Source organism: Papio anubis, chromosome 10 (genome assembly GCF_008728515.1).
Source record: "Papio anubis isolate 15944 chromosome 10, Panubis1.0, whole genome shotgun sequence".
Taxonomy (NCBI): domain Eukaryota; kingdom Metazoa; phylum Chordata; class Mammalia; order Primates; family Cercopithecidae; genus Papio; species Papio anubis.
This window is the reverse complement of record NC_044985.1, coordinates 107713351-107726305: the sequence shown is the minus strand read 5'-3', so window position 1 is coordinate 107726305 and position 12955 is coordinate 107713351. Positions and strand designations below refer to the sequence as shown.

Sequence of the window (12955 nt, the reverse complement as noted above, 5' to 3'; positions counted from 1 at the left end):
GGTAAGAAGCACGAGTTAACAATAAATACCACAGGTTATCTCTGCAACACCACGAAAAGGTAACATTATTATTCTTACTTTAGAAATGCGCAATTGACAAAGACACTAGCTTGCTAAAGATTTTACTGTTAGTTAACAGCAAAGCTCTCTGACTATAAAGACCATGCTGTTTCTACTGTTAGGGTAAAGTGACTTGTCCAAGATCACATAGCTGTCAGTGGATGGTAGAACTTTATTCATAGATTCCACCTTCTAACTCAGCAGGGCAGTTCAGAAATCAATTATCTCTGTGTCTGGGAGCTAAGCTATGATGACGCAAAGGCATAAGAATAATACCATAGACTTGGGGGGAAGGTGAGGGGGCGGTTGGGGATAAAAGAGTACGCACTGGGCTGGGTATGGTGGCTCATGCTTATAATCCCAGCACTTTGGGAGGCTGAGGCTGGCGGATCACAAGGTCACGAGTTCGAGACCAGTCTGGCCAATATGGTGAAACCCCGTCTCTACTAAAAATACAGAAATTAGCTGGGTGTGGAGCGGGGTGCCTGTAGTCCCAGCTACTCGGGAGGCTGGGGCAAGAGAATCGCTTGAACTTAGGAGGCGGAGGTTGCAATGTATCACGCGACTACACTCCAGCCTAGGCAACAGAGCGACACTCTGTCTCAAAAAAAAAAAAAAAAAGACTACACACTGTGTACAGTGTACACTGCTCAAGTGACGGGTGCACCAAAATCTCAGAAATCACCACTAAATAACTTATCCATGTAGCCAAACACCACCTGCTCCCCAAAAGCCATTGATATAAAAAAAAATTCTCTTCGTGTACCTAGAGTCTTTCAGTTCCAAGAGGCTGTGCTAAGGCTCTTCCATCACCACTTGAACCCACTCCAATCAGCTTTTACCCCTGCCATTCATGGAAACTTCCATTCATTTCATTTCATTTGGTTGATCTGCAGCATTTGACACAGTTGATCACTTCCTCCTCCTTAGAACACCTTCTTCCTTTGTCTTCAGGACAACACACACAATATCCATTTTCCTCCTACCTCATGGAGTCATGGGGAAGGGGAGCAGGAGGAGGCTGGCTCCTCTCCAGTCTTTTTTTCTGGTTCCTCCTTCTCTTCCAGACTTGTTGATGTTTCCAAGGCTTCTGTCCTCGTACCTCTTCGCTATTTACACACATACTCCTTCTTGGATTTCATGTACTCTTACGAGTGTACATGCTATACTTGATAAAATCATTTTGTGTTTAAGCACTGATTTTGCAAAATGTATAAAGGAGAATTAAATTTAGAGCTTAATTTGTTTACGTAAATTGCCTTCAAAATATGTTGTAGCTGAGATGTTTTCCATGTGTTTTGGAAGAAATCACACAGAGTAACTGCTTTTTCAATAAACTGGATCTGTGTTACATCTTTGGGTCAGTTCACTGTCATTGTGCAAGCTAAGAGTTATGTGGGCCTTACCTTATTGTTCACATTGAACCATTCTGGGTGATGATTTTTCTTATTTGTAAGACAATTCAATACATAAGGCCTATTATAAAGGTAAACTAGGCCAGGTGCAGTGGCTTTCACCTGTACCAGCCCTTTGGGAGGCTGAGACAGTTGGATCACTTGAACTGAGGAGTTCAACACCAGCCTGGGCAATATGATGAACCATGTCTCCACTAAAAATACAAAAATTAGCCAGGCATGGTGGTGCATGCCTCCTCCCAGCTACTCCAGTGGCTGAGGCAGGAGAATTGCTTGAACCCAGGAGGCAGAGGCTGCAGTGAGCTGAGATTGAGCTACTGCCCCCCAGCCTGAGTGACAGAGTGAGATCCTGCCTCAAAAAAAAAAAAAAAAAAGAGGGCTGGGCACAGTGGCTCACGCCTGTAATCCTCACAGTTCAGGATGCTGAAGCTGATGGATCACTTAAGGCCAGGAGTTCGAGACCAGCCTGGCCAACATGGTAAAACCCCATCTCTACTAAAAACACAACAATTACCAGGGCATGATGGGCACATGCCTGTAGTTCCAGCTACTCAGAAGGCTGAGGCACAAGAATCGCTTGAACCCGGGAGGCAGAGGTTGCAGTGAGCTTAGATCCCAGCAGCGCACTGAAGCCTGGGTGACAGAGTAACACTCTGTCTCAAAAAAAAAAAAAAAAAAGTAAACCAAGGCACAATAATATTTTAAAGGGCTTATTTGTGCAAACAGCAATTCATGAATTGGGCTGCTCTAAACCGCAAGTGTTTCCAGGGCTCTGTTGGAGAAGCTTGGAAGAGTGAATGCAGAAATAATGCAAAGAAAATAATTGATTACAGTTATAAAGTGGTTTTATTTGGTCTATCCTGTGGGAAAATCCCGAGTTATTTAATTATAAGTCTGTTGACTGCATCTGAACGGTTGAGCTGAAGTTTTGTTTTTCTTTAATACAGGCATTTACAAGAAATAGCTTAAGTGAAGTTTCACTTACATTTGCAAATCAAGCAAGGTTAAGATCACTTAGGGAGACTGACTGACTTTGTCTCTTCAGGCATTCTTCAGCCCTGGTTTCCATTTTAATTTAGTTTAACAGGCAAAGCCCTGATTAAAATTTTTGAACAATTATTTGTAGAGAGCCTTTCTCTCACTTAACTTTGACCATCCTGCTGCCTTAAGATCAAGCATAAACTTGGCTCCTGTACTCTGCTACCATCCAGTGAGCATCTGCTGACGCTGCAGAGGGTGGCCCAGCATATTCCATCCCTGTGCATTTAACTCCCAGAATAATGGCTGCAGTCCAGACCTCTCTACTATTCAGTAGCATACACAAAACTCCTATATTCAGGCTGGGCACGGTGGCTCACGCCTCTAATCCCAGCACCTTGGGAGGCTGAGGCAGGTGGATCACCTGAGGTCAGGAGTTCAAAATCAGCCTGGCCAACATGGCAAAACCCCGTCTCTACTAAAAATACAAAAATTATTCGGGCATGATGGCACGCGCCTGTAATCCTGGCTGCTGGGGAGGCTGAGACAGGAGAATTGCTTGAACCAAGGAGGTGGAAGTGCAGTGAGCCAAGATTACACCAACACACTCCAGCCTGGGCAACAGAGCAAGACTCCATCTCACAACAAACAAACAAAGAAACAAACACCTCCTGTGTCCAACTGCCTACTCAGCCCCTTCACTTGGAGACGTAATACTCATCTCAAGCTTCCTATGTCAAAAAGTGAATTCTCCTTCTTCCCTTCCAAACCTGCTCCTCCTCCTACGTCTTCCACAGATCAGTAAATGGCAGCTCCACTTTTCCAGTTGCTGAACCCACAAATCTTGGTGTCATTCTTAACTCCTTCATATTCCATATTCAACAAATCTCACTGGCACCACCTTCTAGCTAAGTCTAGAATCTGATGTTCTCTCACCAGCAGCACCCTTAGAAAGCCACATCATTTCTCAATTACCCTGTTAATTTCTCAGTTAACTTCCTGACTGACACCTTGTTTCTACTCTTGCCTTTTAAAATTGAAGGCAGATTAGCCCAGGCGCAGTGGCTCATGCCTATAATCCCAGCACTTTGGGAGGCCAAAGTGGGTGGATCACCTGGGGTTGGGAGTGCGAAACCAGCTTGGCCAACATGGTGAAACCCTGTCTCTACTAAAAGTACAAAAATTAGCTGGGTGTGGTGGTGGGTGCCTGTAATCCCAGCTACTTGAGAGGCTGAGGCACGAGAATCACTTGAACCCAGGAGGTGGAGGTTGCAGTGAGCCAGGATCGCACCACTGCACTCCAGCCTGGGTGACAGAGTGAGGCTTGGTCTCGAAAAATAAATGAATAAACATTTTTAAAAAATTGAAGGCAGATTAAACCAGCCTTCTGTTCAAAACTCTCCAATGGCTTCCCATCTAATTTAAAGTAAAAACCAAAGCCCTTATCAATGGTCTCTGGGCTCAACATGGTCTGTCTGGTGACCTGTGTGTACTGTCTTTCTCTGAGCACTCCCTCACTCTGCTCCAGCCTCATGGGGTGCCTGGCTGTCTCTACAAAACCCCTGGCATGTGCTCACCTCAAGGCCTTAACACGTGCTCTTTTCTTTTCCAGAACAGTACTTGGCCCACATTTCTACATGGCTTACTCCCTCCTCTCCTTCTTGGCTCAAAATGTAACTTTACAGTGAGGCTTTTACTGGCCACCTGTCTCAGGTTGCATTCTCCAGCAGCAGATATGATGACAGAGGTTGGCTCAGAGGGTATTTATTAGGAATCAATGCCTGTGAAGGGAGGGGGAGGTAACAGGATTAGGCAGGAGAAGTCGGCTGCAGTACACGCCTTACAAAGCCTTGTCCAATCTAGGAGGGAGTTCTAGAGCAAGTGTTGCCCATCGGTCTGTCTTAATGGTCAGGCTTTTATCTTCCTATCTTGTTCACTTACTGAATGTGGGCTTCCCTGTGAAGGGAACAACTGAGACCCAATGGGTCTCAGCATCTGGGGCAGTCCCTGAAGGAGCTGAAGGCTAGAGGCTCTCTGCTGATCACTCTTCTTCCCTGAAAGCACATCTGTGCAGTGTATTCCTGAATCTACCACACCATCCTATTTAAAATCGCAACATTACCTGGAGTCCCTATCACCCTTCCCTGCTTTATTTTCTCCATAGCATTTAACATCTTCTAATATATAATTTATTTTGTTTACTATCTGTTTCCTTCACAGGGATGTAAGTTCTAACAGCAGAGGTATTTTTGTCTCTCTTGAGCACTGCTGCATTTAGAATGGCACCTGGCTCACATCAGGCACTTGGGAAATGTTGGTTGATTAAACAAAGTTGTTCAGTAGCCTGTCTAGTCATTATACTGTACAGCCTCACAAGAATCATGCCTTATTAATCTCATCAGCATACAGCATACAGTAAGTGTGTGATATATGTCTGTTGAGTATATGAATAAATAAATTCATGAATGTGTGTTAATAACTTGATCATGAGAAAGTATTAGTACAATGGTGGCTCATGCCTGTAATCCCAGCACTTTGGGAGGCTGAGGTGGGCAGATTATTTGAGGTCAGAAATTTGAGACCAGCCCGGCCAACATGGTGAAACCCTGTCTCTAGTAAAAATACAAAATTAGCCAGGCATGGTGGTAGGTGCTTGTAATCCCAGCTAGTTGGGAGGCTGAGACAGGAGAATCCCTTTAACCTGGGAGGCAGAGGTTGCAGTCAGCTGAGATCGCACCACTGCACTCCAGCCTGGGTGACAGAGCGAGTCTGTCTCAAAAAACAAAAACAAAAACAAAACAAAACAAAAACAAAAGTTCTAGTACATCACTGTACATAGAAGTACCATGTGATTCACATCTGTAATTTAAAGTTTTTATTAGCTACCTTAAAAAAATAAGCAGATCATATTAATTTTAATAGTATCTAACTCAAAATATCCAAAATAGTATCATTTCAACATGTAATCATTGTAACAATTATTGATGAACTATATTACATCTTTTTTGTTTTGTGCTAAGTCTCTAAAATCCAGTAGTATTTTGCACTTGTACTACATCTCAATTTGGACAAGCCACATTTCAGGTGCTCTATAGTCATGTGGATAGTACGGTTCTAATGCAATTCTGCAATTCACGTGTCAGAATAATATAGTGGGGTCAGACTTTTGGAGTCATTGACTTCCTGAGTCCAAATCTTGGCTCTTGAACTTACTAGTTGTCAATGACCTCTAGCCAAAAACCACCAGGAACAAATGGGGTTGATTGCTGGTTGGAGGGAGAAGACACACCATTGGGAATGGTGAGGTGTCTGGGTAAAGTACAGTTTTATTAAAGGATTTGTGTTGGTGTTAGGTGACCTGGGAGGGCTTAAGGAAGAGAGGTTCTCCTCTGGACTGGATGTTGTCAGGAAATGGGTATAATTCTAAGGTTGCATATCTTAATAAATCTTATGTAAATAGAGGAAGACTAGATAGCGGTTAACATTATAATTAATAAAGAAATACGAGTCACTCATATGAGCCAGGATAGGGGGATGTTTGGTAATTTGTGGCTTGTACATCGCTTATATTTTGGCCGTGTTTAGATGTGATTATGGAGTGGCTTCGTCTGATGTTTATGTTCCACAGGAAGTAAGCACCTCCTAGCAACACCAAAGCTCAGCTGATAGTACCAGGCAGCTCCTGGAGATCAAGGGCTGCTTTTCTTCCTCTCATAGCTATGCAATCTTAAGGTAGTGATCAAACTTATCTGGTTGTTTTCTCATTTCTAAAATGGGAATACAAGAGCATCAATTTCTTCATCTCTTAAGATTATCAGTATTAAATGAGATCCAAAGACACTGAGTTAATGCCTGGTATATGGTTACCACTCAATGAGTGCCATCTATTGTAGTTCAAAGATTCTAAGATGCACTATATTTTTTCACATTTTAACATTTCTGAAAGTGTGTGTCTTTCAAACAATGGCTTCTTCGAATGGATGAAATGTAGTATTGTTATTTCTGAAATCTCTGGTTTGGTTGGCCAATTCCTTGTCCCCTCCAGGTGCTCAATTTATTCCTGGGAAAATGGCTTTACTTTTAAACCTTCCTTACTTTCCCCATTTCTCCGCAGGCGCCCTCTGGGGTCCTCTCCCAGCCACAGACTTTTAGTTTGCGCGGCATCCCCAGGCAATACGGGCGGGTGGCGGCAGCACTCGGGGGCTTACGGCGGCGCGGCGCCCACGAGGCTCCAGCAGCAGAAGGGAAACCGGAGCGTCCGCGCCCGCCCAGTCGTCAGCTGATGGGCGGCCTGCCGAGTAGGCAGCCGCCGTCGCCGCGCGAACATGGCGGCCGAGATCCACTCCAGGCCGCAGAGCAGCCGCCCGGTGCTGCTGAGCAAGATCGAGGGGCACCAGGACGCCGTCACGGCCGCGCTGCTCATCCCCAAGGAGGACGGCGTGATCACGGCCAGCGAGGACAGGTAGGCCCCGGGCGCAGCCGGGGCGCCCCGAACTCCGCGGCGACGGGGTGTGGGGGCGGTGGGGTCCGCGGCCCCGGTCCTTCCTGCGTGAGGGGGTTCCCCCCGGCAGCGCGGCCCCACACCCACTCTGTGCCTCTTAGCTCCGCCGGGTTCCTAGTTCCCTCCCGCCGGTCCTCCAGTCTCGACTTGCACCTTTCCAGCCTGGGACCCCGGTCCCGCCGCGCCCCTCCAGCCCGGATCCCCTGTCCCACTACACTCCTCTAGGCCAGGAACTCTGTCTCACCTCACCACCCAAGCCCGGGACCCCTGTTCCAGTGCGCGCTCCCGCGCCCCTCCCAGCCCACCTCGCACCTCCAGCCCAGGACCCCTGTTCCAGTGCGCCCCAACGCGCCCCTCCAGTCCGGGACCCTTGTCCCACTGCGCTCCTCCAGCCCGGGAGCTCTGTCCCACCGCGCCCCTCTAGCCGGGATCCCCTGTCCCACTGCACCCCTCCAGCCCAGGAAGTCTGTCCCACCGCGCCGCTCAAGCCCGGGACCCCTGTTCCAGTGCGCCCCAACGCACCCCTTCAGCCCGGGAACTCCGTCCCACCGCGCTCCTCCAACCAGGGAACCCCGACCCGCGGTGTCGCAGTAGCCTGGGACCTTCGTCCCGGTCTCTCTCCCTTGCGGGGTTTAGCCTGGTACTCGGAAGCTGTTTCTTGGCCCTCCCGGGTCAGTTCCAAATCGTCTCCTCTGGAAGCCTGGAGGACCGGCGGCTGGTCACCGCGGGCACTGGTGCCCGGGTGTGCTGCTTTGCGAGGAACCTCCAGCCACCTTCGCTCTCTTCCTTCTCGTGTACTCAGGGATTTCACGCCACGCCGGCCCTTTAGATCAGTTATTTTTGCCATGGCTGCTAGAATACCTGAACTCTTATTTACTAAATAGGTTTTTGTGAAAGTGACTCATTTTTAAAAAGATTTAGATGCGTTTATTTTAAAAGGAAATTTTATTTATATCATTAGGAAAACATTACTCGCCAGAGTAAACTAATAACTAAAACGTGTTAATTGGCGTGCACACAGAGTCCTCTCTTGTACTGTGACATGGGGCATTGGATGCCCACCGCGCTTTGGGAAACACTGGGTCCAGTTTTCTCATTTCTCCTAAGAGGACACCGAGGCTGGTGGAGGTGTAGCTTGTCGCTAAGTCACAGAGATACTGGTGAAGCCAGAAATGCAGTCCAGGACTCCCACCAGCTCTGGGCCTGAGTGATTGGATTGGAACAATATTTATGATTCGACTTTAAACTTTGCGTCTTTCAAATCCTAAAGGTTTACAATGTCAGTAGCTTTCCGGTGGGAATTTGAAGGAAATGACTGATGTTTATTGAATGCAACTGTGTTTCCTTGATGCAATGAGCCGTCTTAAATAGGGATAGTCCACAAGTCCAAAGGCTTTCTGGAGGATGGAAGGTAGTGCTGTTCTTTTAAAGCTGAAGGCGTAGTCTCTATCCTTGTGTAATTATACCATTTGAAGTAACTTTGACCCTGTCCTGAATGGGAAGAGAAAGCCTAAAGCCCCCAACTCCTGTTGGTGCTTTGGATTTTGCTTTTGAGTGAGCTTGTGCCTTTTTCCTCAATTAGATAACAAGCTGGTTATGAGCAGGCAGTGGCCTCTCCTTGCTGGTTCACCTGTAGCTGACTTCAAACAAAGAGGGGAGTGATTGGTAGGACCTGGGTGTGGGTGTGTAATGCAGAAATGAGTGAGAGAGATTGAGTGCATGAAACATGGGGAGAATTTGGGGACCTGAAAAAGGCAAGGGCAGAATAATGACTTTTTTTTTTTTTTTGAGATGTTGTCTTGCTCTGTCACCAAGGCTAGAGTGCAGTGGTGTGATCTGGGCTCACTGCAACTTCCGCCTCTCAGGTTCAAGCGATTCTCCTGCCTCAGCCTCCTGAGTAGCTGGCACTACAGGCGCTCAACACCACGCCCAGCTAATTTTTCTATTTTTGGTAGAGACAGGGTTTCTCCATGTTGGTCAGGCTGGTCTCAAACTCCTGACCTCAGGTGATCCACACGCCTCCGCCTCCCAAAGTGCTGGGATTACAGGCATGAGCCACTGGCGCCTGGCCAGAATAATGACTCTTGCATGATGTGAATGTAGATACAAACAACAGTCTTTAAAAGTTAGCAGCCTTTATTCAGTCAAATATTTTATTCATGACTCATGCGTGTTGGGTAAGTTGCTGAATATTTGAGATTGCTGGTCAGGAGCAGTGCTGATAAATGTTTTTGGAAAGTGATTACTAAGCTGCTCTGGGACTGAAACGTTCTAGGGGAGCTTGCATCTGCTCGCTTTTTCACTCACGCACTGTTGTTATTGCAGAGCCCAGGTAGATGACTGGACCGGGAGGGGGTTGGCGTTTGAGGTTTCTGTTGTGTTCAGGCTCTTGCAACTTCCTTGAAGGGAGAACAACCCTTTTAGTAGGTGCTACACTTCATGAGATGTAATGAAAGCACATGGGCGTGGGTTTTTTCTTGGTGTTGGCCATGGTGGTTTGTTTTCACATTGTCATAAATACGTGTCATGCTCTTCTCTCATTTACTCATTCATTTAGAAAAAGTTTTTTGAGTGTCAGGCGCTGAGGATACAACAGGGGTCAAAAGCCACAGTACCTTGGCCAGGCAAGGCAGCTCACGCCTGTAATCCCAGCACATGTGTGGGGCCCATGCTAGACCTGTTGGGGAAAGAGACAGCTGACAGCTAAGTTGCTCTTTCCCAAGGGCTGAACAATCTAGTGAAGAGATGGCACCTAAGTAGTCAGCATCCGGTGCTGGGAAGACATAGGAAGAGGAGGCTCTTTGGGCTGGGGCCAGGTTATGGGGACGGCCTCCTAGAGAAGGTCTTTGAGCTGGTCTCCATGGATAGAGGAGTGGCATCTAGAAAAAAGGAGGGATGCACCCCTATCCCAGGCAGAGGAAGGAGGAAAGGACAGGAGGGAATTGTAAGAGAAAGAACCATAGCTATTTCCAGGTGACCAGAGCAAAAGGTGTGCAGTGACAATCACTTGAACCCGGCAGGTGGAGGTTGCAGTGAGCTGAGATCACGCCGCTGCACGCCAGCCTGGGCAACAAGAACAAAACTTTGTCTGAAAAAGTTTTTGTTTTTTAGAGACAGGGTATTGCTCTGTTGTCCAGGCTGAGCGCAGTGGTACGATCGTAGCTCACTGCAGCCCGAACCCCTGGACTCAGCATCCAGTGCTGGGAAGACACAGGAAGAGGAGGCTGCTTCAGCCCCTCAAAATGCTGAGATTACAGGTGTGAGCCACCATGCCTGGCCAGCATCCAGTTTTGGAAAGGTCTTCCTGTGTGCCACTCTTAGGAATTTGGACCTTATTTTTCAGGCAGTGCAGAACCATCAGAGTTCAAAACAAGCAAATGACATGATCGGAATTTGTAATTTAGAAATAACAATAGCTAACCTGTTGAAAGTCCCTTTATGAGTACAGAATTGGACCTTATGTGTTACTGGATTCAATCCTCACACTCCCTCCCTATAAGGTAGATATAGTCCCCTTCTCTTATCAGCCGTTCCAAAATTTAGTGCATTCTAAACGTCAGAAGTGTGTATATGTGTGTGTAAATTGGACCTGCAAACTCGTTTGGTGCTAAAATTTGGCCTGAACAAATGAGACTATATGTAATCTTTATTTACTTCATGCATCACAGTGGTGTGATCTCGGCTCACTGCAACCTCCACCTCCCAGGTTCAAGCGATTCTCCTGCTTCAGCCTCCTGAGTAACTGGGATTACAGGCACTCGCCACCACAGTCAGCTAACTTTTGTCTTTTTAGTAAATACAGGGTTTCACCGTCTTGGCCAGGCTCGTCTTGAACTCCTAACCTCGTGATCCACCCACCTCGGCCTCCCAAAGTGCTGAGATTACAGGCACAAGCCAGTAGCTTTTTACATTTAAAGTAGGGTCCAGCTGAAGTGAATTCATTTTACAAATGCTGAAAGCAGTGAGAACTAGCTGAGAGCATTTTGAGAGGAAAAGTGAAAGGTATGAAGGTCTTCCTGAAGTTAGTGTCTGCTTTTGTAAAATCTAGGCCAGTGGTTCTGGGCCAGGGGTGGTTTTTACCCTCAGGGGACATTTGGAAATATCTGGAGACATTTTTAGTTGTCATGACATCAGGGAGGTGATATGGTTTGGCTGTGTCCCCACCCAAATCTTATCTTGAATTGTAGCTTCCATAATTCCCATGTGTTGTGGGAGGGACCCAGTGGGAGATAATTGAGTCATGAGGGCAGTTTCCCCCATACTGTTCTCGTGGCAATGAGTAAGTGTCAGGAGATCTGATGGTTTTACAAGGGAAAACCCCTTTCACTTGGTTCCCATTTTTCTCTTGTTGGCCACCGTGTAAGACATGCCTTCTGCCTTCCACTGTGATTGTGCGGCCTCCCTAGCCACAGGGAACTGTGAGTTCATTGAATCTCATTTTGTTTATAATTACCCAGTTTCTGGTATGCCTTTACTAGCAGTGTGAAAATGGACTAATACTATATGTGACTAATACTGTCATCTAGGTAGAGGGTAGGGATGCCTCTCAGTATCCTTTTATACCCCACACCAAAGGATTATTGAGCCCCAAATGTCAATAATGCTGATACTGAGAAACCCCAGTCCAGGCTTCAGGTACTTGTTTATCTGGCCTCTCTAGAACACTGGTTCTTTAACTTGAGTGTGCATCAGAATCACCTGGAGGTCCTGTTGAAACTCGGGTTGCTGGAGTTAGACCCCAGAGTTTCTAATTTGGAAAGTCAGGTGGGGCCTGAGAGTTGGTATTTCTGCCAAGTTTCCAGGTAACGTTGATGCTGATGCTGCTAGTCTAGGGACCACACTTAGAACCACATCTCTATGAGAAAGGAGGGTTATTTGTCACTGGGCTTGCCTATGTACAACCACCAAGAAAGAATACTGAATACAAAAATTAGCCAGGCATGGTAGTGTGCACCTGTAATCCCAGCTACTTGGGAGACTGAGACGAGAGGATCACTTGAACCTGGTAGGCAGAGGTTGAGGTGAGCTGAGATTGTGCCACTGCACTCCAGCCTGGGTGACAGAGCAAAACCCTGTCTCAAAAAAGTAAATAAATAAAAATAAGAGAATACTGCTTACATTTTATCCCTTTTTTTTTTTTTGGTCACTTTCTGGGGTATATTTACCTGGGGTCATTCACAGATAGCCACCTAGTTCACTGTAATCAAACTACATATGACAAAGCTAGATACGATCAGCCCTCCAAAAAGTATTAAGCAAATATGGAATATCAAAGCTTAATGCCATTATATCTGGGAGTCACAGGTCTTTAGTGGTTTGGGTGGTCAGCTTATGGTTCTGCTTAGAAACCTTTATGGATTAAGGTGTCATGAATGGTTAATAGAAAATGGTACTACTTCTTCTATGAAGTCATCTGTATTTTGCTAAAGTAATAGTTACCTTAAGCTCTTTAAATTTCACTCTTTTGCTAAACCTGAATTAGTATTTTTAACTTTAGTTTAAATTTCCTGAACTTTGGAACTAAGGATTCTTGTAAAGTATTATTAATTTTTTTTTTTTTTTTTTTTAGGAGATGAGGTCTTACTGTTTTGCCCAGGCTGGATTTGAACTGCGCTCAAGCGATCCTCCTGCCTCAGCCTCCTGAGTAGCAGGGACTACATTGCTTGTGCCGCCATACCTGGCTAAAATTCTTTTTGTTGTTTTTGTCTTTTGTTTATTTTGAGGCAGGATCTCACTCTGTTGCCAAGGCTGGAGTAAAATGGCATGATCTCCACTCACTGTAGCCTCTACCTTCCAGGCACAGCTGATCCTCCCACCTCAGCCTCCCAAGTAGCTGGGACTATAGGCACGTGCCACCACGCCCAGCTAATTTTTGTATTTTTAGTAGAGACAGTTTTTTCATGTCATCCAGGCTTGTCTCAAACTCCTGAGCTCAAGCAATGTATCCACCTCAGCCTCCCAAAGTGTTGAGATTACAGGCGTGAGCCACTATGCCTGGCAC

General features: G+C 46.3%; 1 protein-coding gene across 2 annotated transcripts in view; it reads left to right on the top strand.

Moving 5' to 3' along the window:
- Positions 1–6683: 6683 nt before the first annotated feature.
- WDFY1 (WD repeat and FYVE domain containing 1) overlaps positions 6684–12955 on the top strand; it is a 71208-nt gene continuing 64936 nt past the window's right edge. The window contains exon 1 of one of the 2 annotated variants that reach the window (XM_009183177.3): positions 6684–6915. In XM_009183177.3, the coding sequence (XP_009181441.1) occupies positions 6779–6915 (137 nt within the window). In that variant the 5' untranslated portion in view covers positions 6684–6778. The remainder of the gene's footprint in view (positions 6916–12955) is intronic. The other variant, XM_021924041.2, reaches the window with a different exon arrangement.